This window comes from Plectropomus leopardus, chromosome 1 (assembly GCF_026936395.1).
Source record: "Plectropomus leopardus strain MGB_pleo_1.0 chromosome 1, ASM2693639v1, whole genome shotgun sequence".
Taxonomy (NCBI): Eukaryota; Metazoa; Chordata; class Actinopteri; order Perciformes; family Serranidae; genus Plectropomus; species Plectropomus leopardus.
This window is the reverse complement of record NC_142176.1, coordinates 8450668-8465078: the sequence shown is the minus strand read 5'-3', so window position 1 is coordinate 8465078 and position 14411 is coordinate 8450668. Positions and strand designations below refer to the sequence as shown.

General features: G+C 40.3%; 1 protein-coding gene across 8 annotated transcripts in view; it reads left to right on the top strand.

The window, feature by feature from the left end:
• The window catches only part of nav2a (neuron navigator 2a), a 138841-nt gene that overhangs the window by 78453 nt on the left and 45977 nt on the right, over positions 1–14411 (top strand). For all 8 annotated transcript variants that reach the window (XM_088070500.1, XM_088070536.1, XM_088070624.1 and 5 more), the window contains one exon: positions 2277–2399. In XM_088070500.1, the coding sequence (XP_087926626.1) occupies positions 2277–2399 (123 nt within the window). The remainder of the gene's footprint in view (positions 1–2276; positions 2400–14411) is intronic.

The window sequence follows — 14411 nt, the reverse complement described above, 5'->3', positions numbered from 1 at the left end:
AATGTTTTGCAATGAAATTGCAAAATCAAGTGTGAGGTGGGTGTGATTTGATTTTTGTGTGTGCATATTTTTATTAAAAATCAAAGGACATGCACTTGTTTTTTTTTTACAGTTTTTTTGGGGGCTTTTGCCTTTATTTGAGACAGGATAGATACAGCGTGAAAGGGAGAGAGTGAGTGGGTTTGACATGCAGTAAAGGGCCGAGGCTGGAATTGAACCTGAGGTTGCTGCGGCAAGGGCACAGCCTCTGTACATGGGGCGCCCGCCCTACCAACTGAGCCACTGGGCACCCTGGACATGCACATTTTTTACTAACTCAGTAGATCTAGATGCAACAGCCCCTGTCATGGTGATTGTCCATCGATGATTTTTGGTTTGTGTTCTACTTTAACATTGCATGTGGTGCAAAACCTTTCATGGACTTCAGCAATCATTTTTGATGGTTAATGTGAGACATGTTGCCATTGTCTGCAACTTCATAACCAAAACTAAGGAAATGAGTTGATGACATAAGGGAGGGACTGCTATTATTTGTGAAACTCACAGCAAACTATGATGACTAGTAAAATTTATGGGAAAGTTGCAGTGATTGAACAAAATTGCAACATCATGCAGAACTCACAGGGATTGTTTAAATTTATGTAAGCTGTTAAATTTTTCTATTGCAACATGGGTAAGCTGCTGTTTTTTATATCACCACAGTGAATTATCTCCCATCACTGCCGAGCCTTTTAGCCTCTTTCAGTACACTGTTTTGGGGTTCCAGTCTGCAAACCTAGCTCTCATCAACCACCTTTCCAGCAGCAGCTGTTTCAGAAGAAAAATAAACTAGATGGTGAACGTTAAACATCTACTAGCTAAAGAGCCAGACATCTTTTCACAGACAGTCAGGAGCGATGACATCAGAACAATGGGAGAGTGAATATTAGACTTATATGTATCATTGATAGAAACAAGACTCCATTTTGACACTCATGTTGCTCTTGGTCTACTAGATGTTTAAGTATATATTCATAATAACCACTTTATAGGGTCATCATTGTGTTTTCAGCTAGTTTTGTGACCCACAAGAGGCCAAATAAAAAAACCCACCCAATCATTGCAACTTTGAGGACAATTGATTCTTCATCATAGTTACAGCTGTAAACAATATAAACATCTGTACAGGTTTGCTCTCTGCTGAGTGACTCCTGGTTGCCATTTCGTTTCTGTCCCGCAGCTCCGATGCTGATTGAGTTTGACTGCAGGTTACACAAAGGAGCTCTGTCTATAGGAAACACTGTACTCTGTGTATACTGTATATGTAGGCATAAACGTGCGTTTGTGTGTGTTTGTGCTGGGTTGCCTCTTAGTGAGATCCACGCAGAGATAACACAGAGAGGGTTTTAGTGGTGGAACTCTTGCTGGAGCTTATTTTTCTACTCACTCGACTGCAGAAACTGAATCATCACAGTCCCACACAGAAAGCATTCACTGCCCTGAACAGCCCAGACTCGACTTTAAATCAGCAAACATTTCATTAAATTACACCTGGGTTAAATGAGTCAATATTTAGTTCCATTAGGAATCTCCTCCACGAGTAAATATTTGGGGAATTAGTCGGTGTTGTTTTAGTTTGAATGGGAATATTTGTGTAAGTGTTCAGGCCTCAGCATCAGCTTTAGACTGTAACTGCTGCTAACGGTCAGCCTCTGACTCCAACAACCAATAAATCAAGTCAATTCAAATGTAATTTTCCGTCATGAAATGAAATGAATGACCTACGTAGCCTCCACTCACATATACAGTATATTTTTAGCTTCTCTTGACGTTCAGCTACTCAGTCAGTCATAATGTTACAGCTTGGAGGAGATGATGGTTTCTGTAGGTGATGAATGGTGGTATCCGTCTTGTGGGAATAAAGAACAGACTCATCCTGTGTCTGCTGAGCTGCCACATCTTTTACAGACCACTGTTGTTTACCACTGGCCACAAGAGAGAAATGTGTCTTCAGTCCGATAGTTTGCTGTCATCAGCGTTTGTGTGGGAGCTCTGTGCAAAATGTTTTGCCCTGATTGATGAGAGCTTTGCCCCGGCTGGGAAAACTAGATGAACGTGGGCTCCTCTTGATATATACTATATACAACAAAAGAAGTGCTGAAAAGAAAAAAAGGAGAGTGTATTAACTCTGGCCAAAGTCTTAGACAAGCTTTAAATCATCCTCTCTGAGCCCTATAATTGTGTGTCTTAGATGCTTTATGGTGACTATATCTAATGTGCTTTGTTGTGTTTTGCAGCTATATGACTGACGGAGGTCTGGGTCTGTACACGCGGCGCCTGAACCGCCTGCCCGACAGCATGGCCGCCGTCCGAGAGACGCTTCATCGAAACACATCGTCAGGACAGGGAGATGCTGACAGGTAAGGCTGAAACATCTTTTACATCTCTTTGAAATGATCCATTTGTGAGGTTCAGTTTGTTTCACCAGTCATTTTGTCATGCAGAGTTTTAGTTCATTTTTGGAATGAGTAATTTCCTTCTGCTTGGTTTGTGTACCTCCATAAAATCCAACTGATGCACATTTGCTTTATTCTTTTGAGATGCAGAAGGCACAAATGTTGCTGCTAATGCCTTTCTTAGTCTGCAAGCTGTGTGAGACTGCAAATATGCAGCAATTTTCACTATCAAAACATTTTTTCTTAAAGTGCAAACCAGTTTTTGCCATTTTAAATGCAGCAGATAAGCAAGGGAGAGCACTGTGATTCTGTAGTTGGACTGCTTCTGCTGATTAACTACATTTATCAAAAATGCCTTTATACCCCTCCTGTTGAACATGCTGAACGTTGTGTTTGTTCAGTTTGGTTTATGCTGTAAATATAAATAGCCACTGAGTTTGTATACATGTCTGGTAGTTGTAATACTTCCTGGTCTGTGTCCTGTTTCAAATAACCCAAACATTTCCTGGCTTTGTACTTCTTAAATGTACAATTCGATACAATATAATACAATACAATGCTGTCTTACATTTAGCTTTGGATTTTGGACTGCTGGTTGGAAAAACTATCTCATTTGAAGGTGTCATCTTTGGCTCAGGGAAATTACAAAGGGCATATTTGACCATTTTCTGACATTTTATTACCAAAATGATTAAACTGTCAATTAAGAACATATGAGGCTGACAAATTGATAATGTAAATAAATGTTAGGTTCTCTAGTTTAAATAGCACTGGTTCTGTTTCTGGTTGACTGAAAAACAGCTGGAAAACTGAGAAACAGTTGAAACACAATCATATCATGTCTGCTGATTAATATCTTAATAAAAAATGTTCTACCCATGTATTTCACAGAATATTATTGCATTGGTTTTGCTCAGACTTGTACTGCAACACAGCATTTGATTTAGCTGAGCTTTGTGCAATGCTGACCCCTAATGTTACAGTATAGCAGTGAGACACATGTATTTCCTTCTGTATTATTAAGATATATTGGCCACAGCATGTAGTAAAGTGAGAAGATTGAGTGTATGTGTGTCTGTGGGACTTTCCAGTTCGTCTCGAGTGCAGCGTGAGCGATTCAATGTGATGCTGCCGTCTTTGTCCTGTCATAGAGATGGAGAGGGATTTAGTTCCTGGCTAATTGACAGACGGAAATGGATGGAGGCCAAGCAGAGCCCCACCATGTTGCAAGGCAAGGATGGGGGGTAGAGAGAAAGAGAGAGAGGGAGAGAGAGAGAGAGTAGAGGGGGAGGGAATAAAAGCTTGATATGAAGAAGGACTGCAGGATGCATAGAGGGGCTGGGCGAATAGATGAATGAGGGACAAAGGAACGACTGGTCTCCTCAGTTTATATCCAGCTATCATCAACATGTGATGTTTTATTAAATAGAAATATACCAGTTTCTTCTTTCAGACTTGCAATATTTGACATTTTAAACAAAAGCTTTGTAGTCTTACATGAGTCTTAAACTGGTTTCGCAGGGACAGACATGCTGGTGTGTCTTGTAGTCGTTTGAGTGATTCAAGCAGCCTTTTCCTTAAATCCTCAGGTGTGGCTAATTTCCTGTCCTCTAGACTTTTGACCTTTGCCCTCTCGCACAGACACACACACACACACACACACACACACACACACACACACACACACACACACACACTTTTCCACTTTAAACACCCTCAGCCCTTAGGTGGGGCTTAACACAAACTGTCCCGCTCCTCACCTTTCCTCTCTTACTCTTTCTTCTTCCTCTCTTCACATGCAAGACTCTGTCTCTTATCTTTCCTTGTCCTCTTTCTTGTTTTGATTAGAGACTGTAGCAAGTGGAAGAAACTAAGTGGAAAATGATTAAATGATAAAAGTTGGGGGATTCCTCTTTTTGTTTCTGTTTGATTTTGTGCTTTCATGTTTCTCTGTGAGGTTGAATTGAAGTAGGTAGATGTTATGTTTCTCCCTAAACTTCATCTTTCATGATCTTCAGTCAGCTTCATTATCGCTTTGATTAGATTAGAGAGAAGAGCAAGGAGAGAGATTTAGAATCAAGAGGGGATGAGGTGACCCCCCCCCTTCTCCTCCCAACCACACCTCCTCTCCCCCTTGAAGGTATGTCTGATAAATGTGCTTACTGCTATTAGTTTGGGATTAATTAGGAGAGGTGGGAGATAAAATGCATTAGCATAACAAGCGGAAGCCCGTGGAGCTCAGGGGTAAATCAGGATGACTGGTTCTCTGTTGTAAAAGATGAGACTAATTTAATACATGAGAGGGGGTTAATGGTGCAGTTTGGGCAGGTAGAGGAGGGTGAGCACCTTTGTCTGCATCTGCATCCAAAATTGTGTGAGTGTCAAAAGCTGCTTTTACACTGGCTGTTCAAGGCTGTAATAATGTGCCATTATGCTGCCTTGCTGTCCTGTGTATAATGTGCAGTCACAGAATTGAAGGATAGAGTTGTCTCACCTCTGAGCTGGGAGCAGAGGTAGTGACAGCTCTGGAATGAGGTCTGTGTTATTATTAGTATAATACTACTACTAATAATAATAATAATAATAGTAATAATGTTTTATAGTATGCACTTTTTAAAACACACAGATACAAAGCGCTCCTCATCTGGATAAAATGTACACAATAAAATCACATTCATGCACACATACATACATACACACACACACACATACATACATACATACATACATACACACACACATACACATACATACATACATACATACATACATACACACACACATACATACATACATACATACACACATACATACATACACACATACATACATACATACATACATACATACACACACACATACATACATACATACATATATACATATATACTACATATACATAAGGACAATACATGGGCAAGAGTTAATTGTGGCAAACAGGGATAACTTTATAAAAATGCCAACCTATTGAGATGAGTTTTCAGAAGCTGCTCAATGCTAGACACAGATTCAGCATTTTAGATAACAAGGGGAAAGCTATTCCAGAGTTTTGGAGCAACAATTGCAAAAGCTCAGTCACCTCTGGATTTATAATAGGAACGGGGAATTTATAGGAATTATTGTTTTGCCGATCTAAGTGGCCGACCAATAGAATAGGGGCTCAACTTAAAAATGCAAAAACCAGAAAGACGTGTCGATGGTCAGAGGGAGTGTGACGTTTGATGACGTGTTATGTGTGCAACCTACAGCAGGAGAGAAAGAAGCGGCTAGCGGCTAGAAGAAGAACAGCACCTGTAAATGTCTGCAAATTGAGAAAAGCTTGAGAGAGAGCTCCTGATAAGATCAGCTACCTTATAACAGGACTGCTAAATGATTGTTATTGACACATCATGCCATTGTTATTGTTTTGAAAGCAAGGTCGACGCTTATGTTTTATGTCACACTCGAGGCCGACGCTGTTGTGTTACATGTCCCGCCTCCTTTGAGTCCGCAAGGCTGCAATGCAATATATAATCACACACTGGAGCAGAATGATGCAGCGGGCGTTTGGCTCTGTGAAAATATGCAAAAGGTGCATAAAGAAGGGACCTCGTAGCGGCTCTGTAGCGCAATCTCTGTGTAAAAAGGGCTACAGTGGAAGTTCTGGAGCTTAGAGGTGTGTGCGGTCTGTATTTGCTCTCTGGGTGTGTGACCTGTCTATAAACCTGCTGTAGTTCAAATGCCTCTTTTTTACGTCCTCCCGTTTGTGATGCAGCTGAGCCTCTCAGAGCTGGTGTGGAAGTGGGGGTGGGGTAAGGTGTTGGGTGTCACCGTCGCATTGGGGCAAAAACCTTGTGACCCATGGAAGAGGAGGTCACGAGCTTCAAAGGGTAGCGGTTCACAGTTAGAAGAGTTCCTAAAACTGTTAAGCCTTCACGCTAAAAGCCTCCAAATCAGACTAAATCTGCACTAATGAGGAGCGTAAAGGAAGCAACTTGAAAAACAAAGCATTCAGTGGCTTGTTCAGACACTAAGAAACCCATTAATAATATCTGATCAGTTAGTGACTGATGTGACTGCGGATCAGTGCTGCTGATCTCCTGGAAGTGCAGGAACTTGTTTTACCAACTGTCAAATGTATGTAAAGCAGGGGGTGGAAAGCAGCAGAGGATCTCATCGAGTCACGGGACAACAGGACCTGCGAGGCTGAGTAAACAGGCAGAGACAATAGAGAATTCTGTGTGTGCGTGAATGTGTGTGCGAGCGTGCTTATCCCTGTCATTTATCTCTGCGGCAGGAGAAACAGGAAGCAATCTATAACCGTCTGTCTTCCAATTTGAATTCTCTTTGTTAAAGCAGACAAAAGGAGATGTCTTTGTGGTGTGAAACTGCGGTAGCTGTGCGTGTTAGCCCCCCCCGCTTTCGCTGAGGTGTTGAAGATATCATTTCTCTTTTCCAAATGAGAATGTGACACAAAGAGAGCAGAGTACGACATAAACCCCCCCAGTTTGATGCAGTGACTGATGCTTTCATAGGAAAAAGAGGTGGCAGGGTAATAAAGGATCTTACTAATGTTTTAGACATTTGTGCAAATGCTTTCTTTTCCTCTTACATTCTTCTTGCTGCTACAATAGTATTATTGTGGTCAACTTGTAGAACTGAAAATATATTCACAGTAATGATAATAATCACGATAATAATTCATTCTATTTATAGAGCACTTTTAATGGAAACATAATATTAAAACAATCACAAAAACATGTCACAATAAAATTAAATTAGACATTATTCACACATTAAAAGTCGTCCTGAAAAGGTGATTTGTGATTTGAACGTGGACAAATTGGTGCAGTCTCAGATGTGTATGGGGAGAGAGTTGGGCTTGATGATGATCATGTGTGATTTATCAGTTTTGTTTGAGGAAGTTGGCTTTTGTGATCCATGATTTAATTTCATTGACACCATTGGTCAGATGGGAGTGAGTTGCAGCAGTGATGGATTTGGTGGAGATGTAGAGCTGGACATCATCAGCATAGCAGTAGAAGCGGAGACAATGATGTGGTATAAAGTTATCAACAGGGAGCATGTACAGGATGAACAGGAGAGGACCAAGCACTGTGCCCTGGGGGACACCTTGGCATAGTCGATGTGAAAAACCAACACATTATTTCAAGGTGATAAGTGAAACAAAGTAGTTGTCGGTACTACAAATTTAAGTGGAAATAGGCAAGTTTTTTGCTTTTACTCATGATAAAGTAATTATTGATTGCGTAATGTCATGGCTATAGAAAAATGACACTGCTGCGTTAAGATTTGTTACCCATAAGCCTCGCTGTTAAATTATGCAATTCTGCCCACCACTAAATATACTGGGAAAATAAAGGCTTGATTTAGGGCACAAAGAAAGTGTGTCAACCATTGTTCAACCCGAGACAGGAAGAGCATAGCACTTTTGTATTCCACGGAAGATATCAGTGGCTATCCCCAGTTACCAGAGAGTGTCAGTGTAAGGTTTTTGCAGTTACTATCCCTGGTAGTGGAAATGGTGAACAGTGAAACAACCAAAGTAACCATGGAAACTGTGGTATTTGCGAGGCTCTGACGTAAACTGAATGTGATCCGGTTGTCTTTGCGAGAGCAGTGCCAACAGTAATACCACTTGGTAAGAGGGGAAAAGTTGTCTGCTTCTACTCTAAATCGAAAAAAGCTGAATTGCTTAATTTCACAAAACATATGTGACAACACACTTTATTTTCATTGTAAAGACAGATCCACTTCATTGGCAAAGATGAGGAGTGAAATAACCAACAGGGAAGTACTGTTCTGCTGGTATCATGTGAAGTTTCTTACTGTATAAACATGACACTTAATGACAGATATGCCTTTAAACAACAGGTGCCTGTTAAAACACACTAGATAGCTGTCACTCACTCTAATACCTGTCATTGTCCTTCTTCTTTTCTTTAAATTGTAGATTTAATGCTTTTTGTAAAGTACTTTAAATTGCCTTTCAAAGGTACTGTACTAATAAACGTGAGTAAACTTGCCTTGCTCTGCCACTGTGGCTCTAAGCCTTTAAACACCAGTCTTTTAACTCCATTAGCACTGCATATAAAGACACAGCCTCCTCGTTTATTTCAATAAAAAAAAATTGAATTGTGGTTAACTTTTACCACAGTGTGATGTTATTTGGCAGCCTACTGCAATGTGGGGAATCAAACACATGCAAGCTCACATTCCTGATAGATTACGAATAATGTGAATTGTGCAATTCTGCTGTGATAACTTTCAAAAATTGGGAAATCCCTTCTCCCACTGTAAACCAATGTGTGTCTGACAAACTCAGACTCATAGATCGATTACGAAAGCCAGGCTTCTTGGGCTGTATTTTTTTTTTTAACCTAAATTCTTTTCTCTTCTTTTCCTAAATAATTTTACCCCGGAAAGTGATTTGTTTTAAACAGTAATTATTTTAGTGACTAACACATGTAACTGGTGTGCAGGCTAATTGCAGATGCCTGTGTTAACTACTCAAACTTCAAAGATTTCATTAGATTTTTACAATATTATGATACAAATTCAGATTATTTTGTCTGCCCCATTATCTGGAATGCTGATAAAACTGCAAGTTAAAACGGCTAATACTTCAAATCATGGCTTCCAGTTTTTCTCAGGGGTTTTTTAATCCCCCTACAGAACAACAGAAACAAGTTGTTTAGATCATGTCATACCACAAACACGCATTAGAGACACACCTATTGTAACACACACATGCCCCGAGCCCCAATATGTTACCTGTGCTGTCTAGACTTGAGCAGGTTCCCTGTTGGCCTCAGGTAGAGGAAGAGAGAGGTTCTTATCCTCAGCTACCAACAACACCTGGCACTCCACCTGTCTCGCCCTCTACCTGTCTGTCTCTCCGTCTGTCCTCTGTAACCCCACCTCCACCTGCTCCCCTGGAGAAGGAGAGTGAATGTTGTGGTTTGCCTCCGGGCTCTCACTGTAATAATAATCACTCCCCTCCCTCTGTTCCTTGCTGGTTTCATGAGCCAGCAATCTTGTTCCCCAAAGAACCAGCAGTCTATTTGTATGATAATAACAGACACACAGAAAAACAGCTTCATCTGCTCTTTAACCCCCAAAACCTTCCTTTAAGTGTTGTACCCCGTGCTGCCCTTCCTGCAGATGACATCAGCCTGTCAGCGCTGATCACAGCTGCTGTTTCAGGACCAACACTAACTGCAGTGTGTGAGTCCCAGTCTGGTGTGTGTGTGTGTGTTGAGCCTCGGCTCCACTCTCCAGGAGTGTTTGGTTAGTGATGGCAGAGGGGTGTAGGGTGAGTCAGTGTTGGGTTACCAAGACCAGTGGCACCAGGGAAAATGATGATCACACACCTAAACCATCTGTGCTTGTCAGATAGTGCAGTTTGCATAATTTTCTCCTGATATTTTTCCATTATGAAACATGAACAACCTTCATATGGTTAGTGAGACTGTGCTACTTCTCAATTTAAATGACAGTAGATGTCCATTTATTTCTTTACATGCTGACTAAGTTGAACGTGAGTTACTTGGCCACCATCATCACCCAACACCTTTCAACCAAGACCTTCCTTCATGCTTTTCTATTGATTGGTGCAGTGTGTAAGATTTAGGGGGATTTAGTGGTATAGTGAGATCAGGATTTCAGATTGCAACCAGCTGAAACTTCTCACGGATCCTGTGTGTTTGTTGTTCAAGAGGTTTTTCCAGGTAGCCACATTTTCCACAGAAGTCTCCTCCTAGTCTAAACAAACAGACCTGGTGATTTTAACCAGTACAAACTCTGAGTAAAGTCATTTTCTGTAGAGCAGGCATGTCAAACTGGTCCACAGGGGGGCCGGTGTGGCTGCAGGTTTTTGTGCCAACCAACCAAGAGCACACAGTTTGACCAATCAACTGTCTGAAGACGGAGATCAGTTGATTAAATGAGTCAAGTCTGGTGTGCTGCTACTTGGTTGGAAACAAAACCTGCAGCCACACCGGCCCCCCTGTGGACCGGTTTGACATGCCTGCTGTAGAGTAATTGAGTGATTTTAACTCTCTTGTTGCTGCTAACTAGGGTGGTGGACACAAAAAATATGAATGGTCCTGTCTAGAGGCAGTGTTTTTGTTTGTTCTGGGCTCCCGTAGAAACATGGCAGTGCAACTTGCCGCTCTCCATAGATGAGGACCTGCTCTCTGTGCAGATAAAATGTGCTTATTCTTAGGTATAGAAAACACATCAGTTCTCATTTTTATTCATTATACTCTAACGGACATATACCTATTGTATTATATTCATTTCTACTAGTATATCCCCCAAAATCCCACACATTGAACCTTTAAATGTGCACCAGTTAGTCACGTACATTCATAGGTCAAATAGGAAATTAAGAAACTTTGCTTCTCAAACTTAAAATGAACTCCGGTCTTCTAGCTGAAATAAAAGTGCAGTTATGTCTTTATCCTCAGCAGACTTACACAATCTACCTCGAGATTTGGTCTTGTCAAGAAAAGGTAAAAAGGAAAAGTTTTTGGAAATATGAATTCGCATTCACCAAGAGGAGAATGTGTTAAACATTTGGTCTGAGATACCAAACAGCCACACCTATCCTTTGTCTGCTCTTGCCTTATCTTCTGCACGTACACACAAACACACTCACTTATACTCACAACACACTTTATGCAACTAAACACTCTTCCACTGATATCCAGACTCAGCCTTTGACTCTCATAGAATACTAAATGATATAAATGCCTCCGAGCCATGTTCATACCGAAAACAGTTCTGCTGTGTCCCAGTGGTGTGTGTGTGTGTGTGTGTGTGTGTGTGTGTGTGTGTGTGTGTGTGTGTGTGTGTGTGTGTGTGTGTGTGTCTGTGTGTTTATAATGAAGACAGTCCAGCAAGGCGTTCTGAGGCAGGCTGGAGCAGGCTGAGGCAGTCTGACCCACAATCTGTAGCGGTTTGATTCAAGATTTAAGGTCAAATGTGTTCCCAAGTTAATGGGATGCTCCCACACACGCTCACATACTCCAGCTGCTGCAGAACGCTGCTCCACCCACACAGCACGAATCTCCTCGGTAGTCATTTCAGTGTCATTTGCGTTTAAAATAAGTGAAATGCAAATACAAATCAACAGGAATTTTCTGCAGGAAAACTGTTATTATTTTATTGAGCGTTCAGCCTTTCGGGCAGGTCTCTCCAACTTTAAGAAGATAATAATTAAATTTAAATTAATCCATTCCGAAATAATTGGACCATCAGTTTCCTACTGTTTTTGTTACCTCTTCTCTGTCTAGCTTTGGGTATCATTTCGGGGGATTTTCGAAACCGGTGCCAAAACAAGAATTTTAAAGCTATACCCGTAACTAAAATTATACTTTTAAAAAACAGAGCACAAAAAACGGTCAGTGACATTAATGAACTTCCTTTTTTAATTGCAAAGGCAAATTTAAACTTGAAAGTGAACAATATATTTAATATTTATTCTTATAAAAAAAATTTTTTAAAAAATGCGTATATTATTGTGCATCCCTACTACCCAGCCGTACCGCTGTCAGAGTATTAACCATTGCACAAAAAAGGAATGGTTGCATATAGCTATAACACATGAATCGATGGTGAAAATCTTTTGTTTCATATGGAAGCAACAGTTGTAGCTGACACAAATAGCTTGGATAGTAATGTTATATATTTAGTTTCAAATGTACCCACATGCAAAGGAAATTTGTTCCTGTATGTGAGAGGAGGTGGATTAGAGTAAAGCTTCTTAATTTACATGCAGAGAACAGGGAAAAGAATCAATAAGAACAAGAAGAGAGAAACACAGACTCTGAGAGAAATGATGTTTTAGTTGCCATAGATACCGTATCAGCAGACCATCTTCCCCCTCCTCTGGGCTTTTAACAAGCACACCTGCCTCGCCCTAGGGGACACACACACACACACACACACACACACACACACACACACACACACAGCAGTAGGTGGGGCTCTTTCTCAGGTAAATAAGAGTTTTTCTCCCACACATTCTCCTTTTTATGCCAAACATCGCAGCTTGAACATCCACAGCTCCCTCTTGATCTTTGTACTGTTCTGTCATATCATTTGTTTGAGCATGTTTGTGTAATTCTGCAGTTCAGTTTATTTGCCGACTTACTCGACTGAAAGCAGTGAAATGGAGTATTGACCCTCAGAGAGAAAAGAGCTTGATATGTGACAGTTTGCAGGCTGGATTCAAAACCAGAACGTCTTGATTGCAAAGTGCATGAGCCAAAGAGCCCGCAGTTTGTGAAGGGAAACACAGAGGTCAGAGACTCGGTCCAGTGTCTCTGGTCCAGTCTGGAATTTGAACCAGGAGGAAACGGTAGATGGAGAAAGTAGGGCAAAGGAGCAGCAGAACATGTTGGACTCTAACACATCTGCAGTGAGCGGTTTGTGGAGCGCTCAGCACAGGGTAAGTTTTAATCCTCCGTACCTCGCATGATTGATATTTTCCATGATGTTAGGTGCAGGTGAGAAGTCGGGGAGTCAGCAGGTTCGTGCAGGTTGCAGCTTTAAAGTAACCGAATGAAGATGATTATCCACGTTTCAGCTGCAGGAAAAGCTTGAGGACAAAAGTCTGCGTGAAAGAGAGATTTAATGTCATGGACCCTTGAAGTGTAACAGGTTACAGACCAACATATTGGTAGGATTTTGTCCTTGAGCCCCAAATGGTATCATTCACATAGTGTGTTTGAGTTCTGATTTTAACCCTTTAAGTCACAGTTTTCTCATTTTATTTCACTTTAGATAGCATTGAGATTGGAAAAATCCTGTTATTACCATCTGACACAATGTAATATTCTGCATAAACTTAATACAGCTCTTCATCAAAGCGATATGAGGTTTAAACTGATTTAAATATTTAATATGAAGACACATGTCCCCCCAAATCTAGTCCGACTCATCTGGCTGGGAGACAAGCAGCAGGTTCACTAAGTTCCACAAGCTTTCTTATCTTTTTCTCAGCTGCCACAGAACATCACTGTGACGTCAGATCGATGTTGGACTCTTACACTGGATAAACTTTAAATTTTGGTTGGAATGAAAATCAGTTTGATGATATTTAAAATGTCTAACATTGCTAGAATTTCAAAGTGTGTTGACGTTAACATTATGACGTTTTGCAGATGTTGGGTTTTGGTCTCTATGCCTTAAGATTATGTCTTAAGTCTTTGTCAAAATGATGTTGACATGAACAGTTCATTTATCTAACAACACAACTTAAAACCAACAAAATATTAATGTCATATATCATCAGGATTCAACATCAAATTGATGCAGGCATGAAACTATCAGTCTAAAAAAGTTGATGGCAAGCTCGGTTTAATCTAATAAAGGAACTAAATAACTCACAAAACATCAAGAAAACAGACAGAAATTGAAGCTGTACTCTTTCTGAATTCAGGTTTCTCACTTGCTTTTAACTGATACTGAAAAAAAAACCTTAATTAACCGAGTTAGATGTAAAAATATGCTTGCTCTTTAAACTTTTCCCCCCACTGTCTCCCTCTGCAGCTTTCGTTCATTCTTTGGAAGCACATCATAAAATACGCAAAATGAAATGACAAAAATTACAGAAAAAAATCACCAGAAAATAATAAGCAGTGATGCACACAGCCAATAGCTGATAGCTGATATATTTGTCCAAAAACTCATCCCTATTTTCAATTTTAAATTTACAATCAATGTTTTGTTTCCATATTTAAAAGTATGCAGTCTCATACACTATTAAACTCAAGTTCTTCAAAATCAACAAATATAAAATTTTATTTAATGCACATATTTTTTCACTGTGTGACTGAAAATTTATTTCAGATGGAGAACAGACTAAGAGCATCTGTGGAAAAATAGGGCAAAGAGCAAAGTGGAATAAAAAAAAGTGTCTTGATGTTCAGAAAGGAAACTCCTGAAAATGTTTGATTTCTTCAAAGT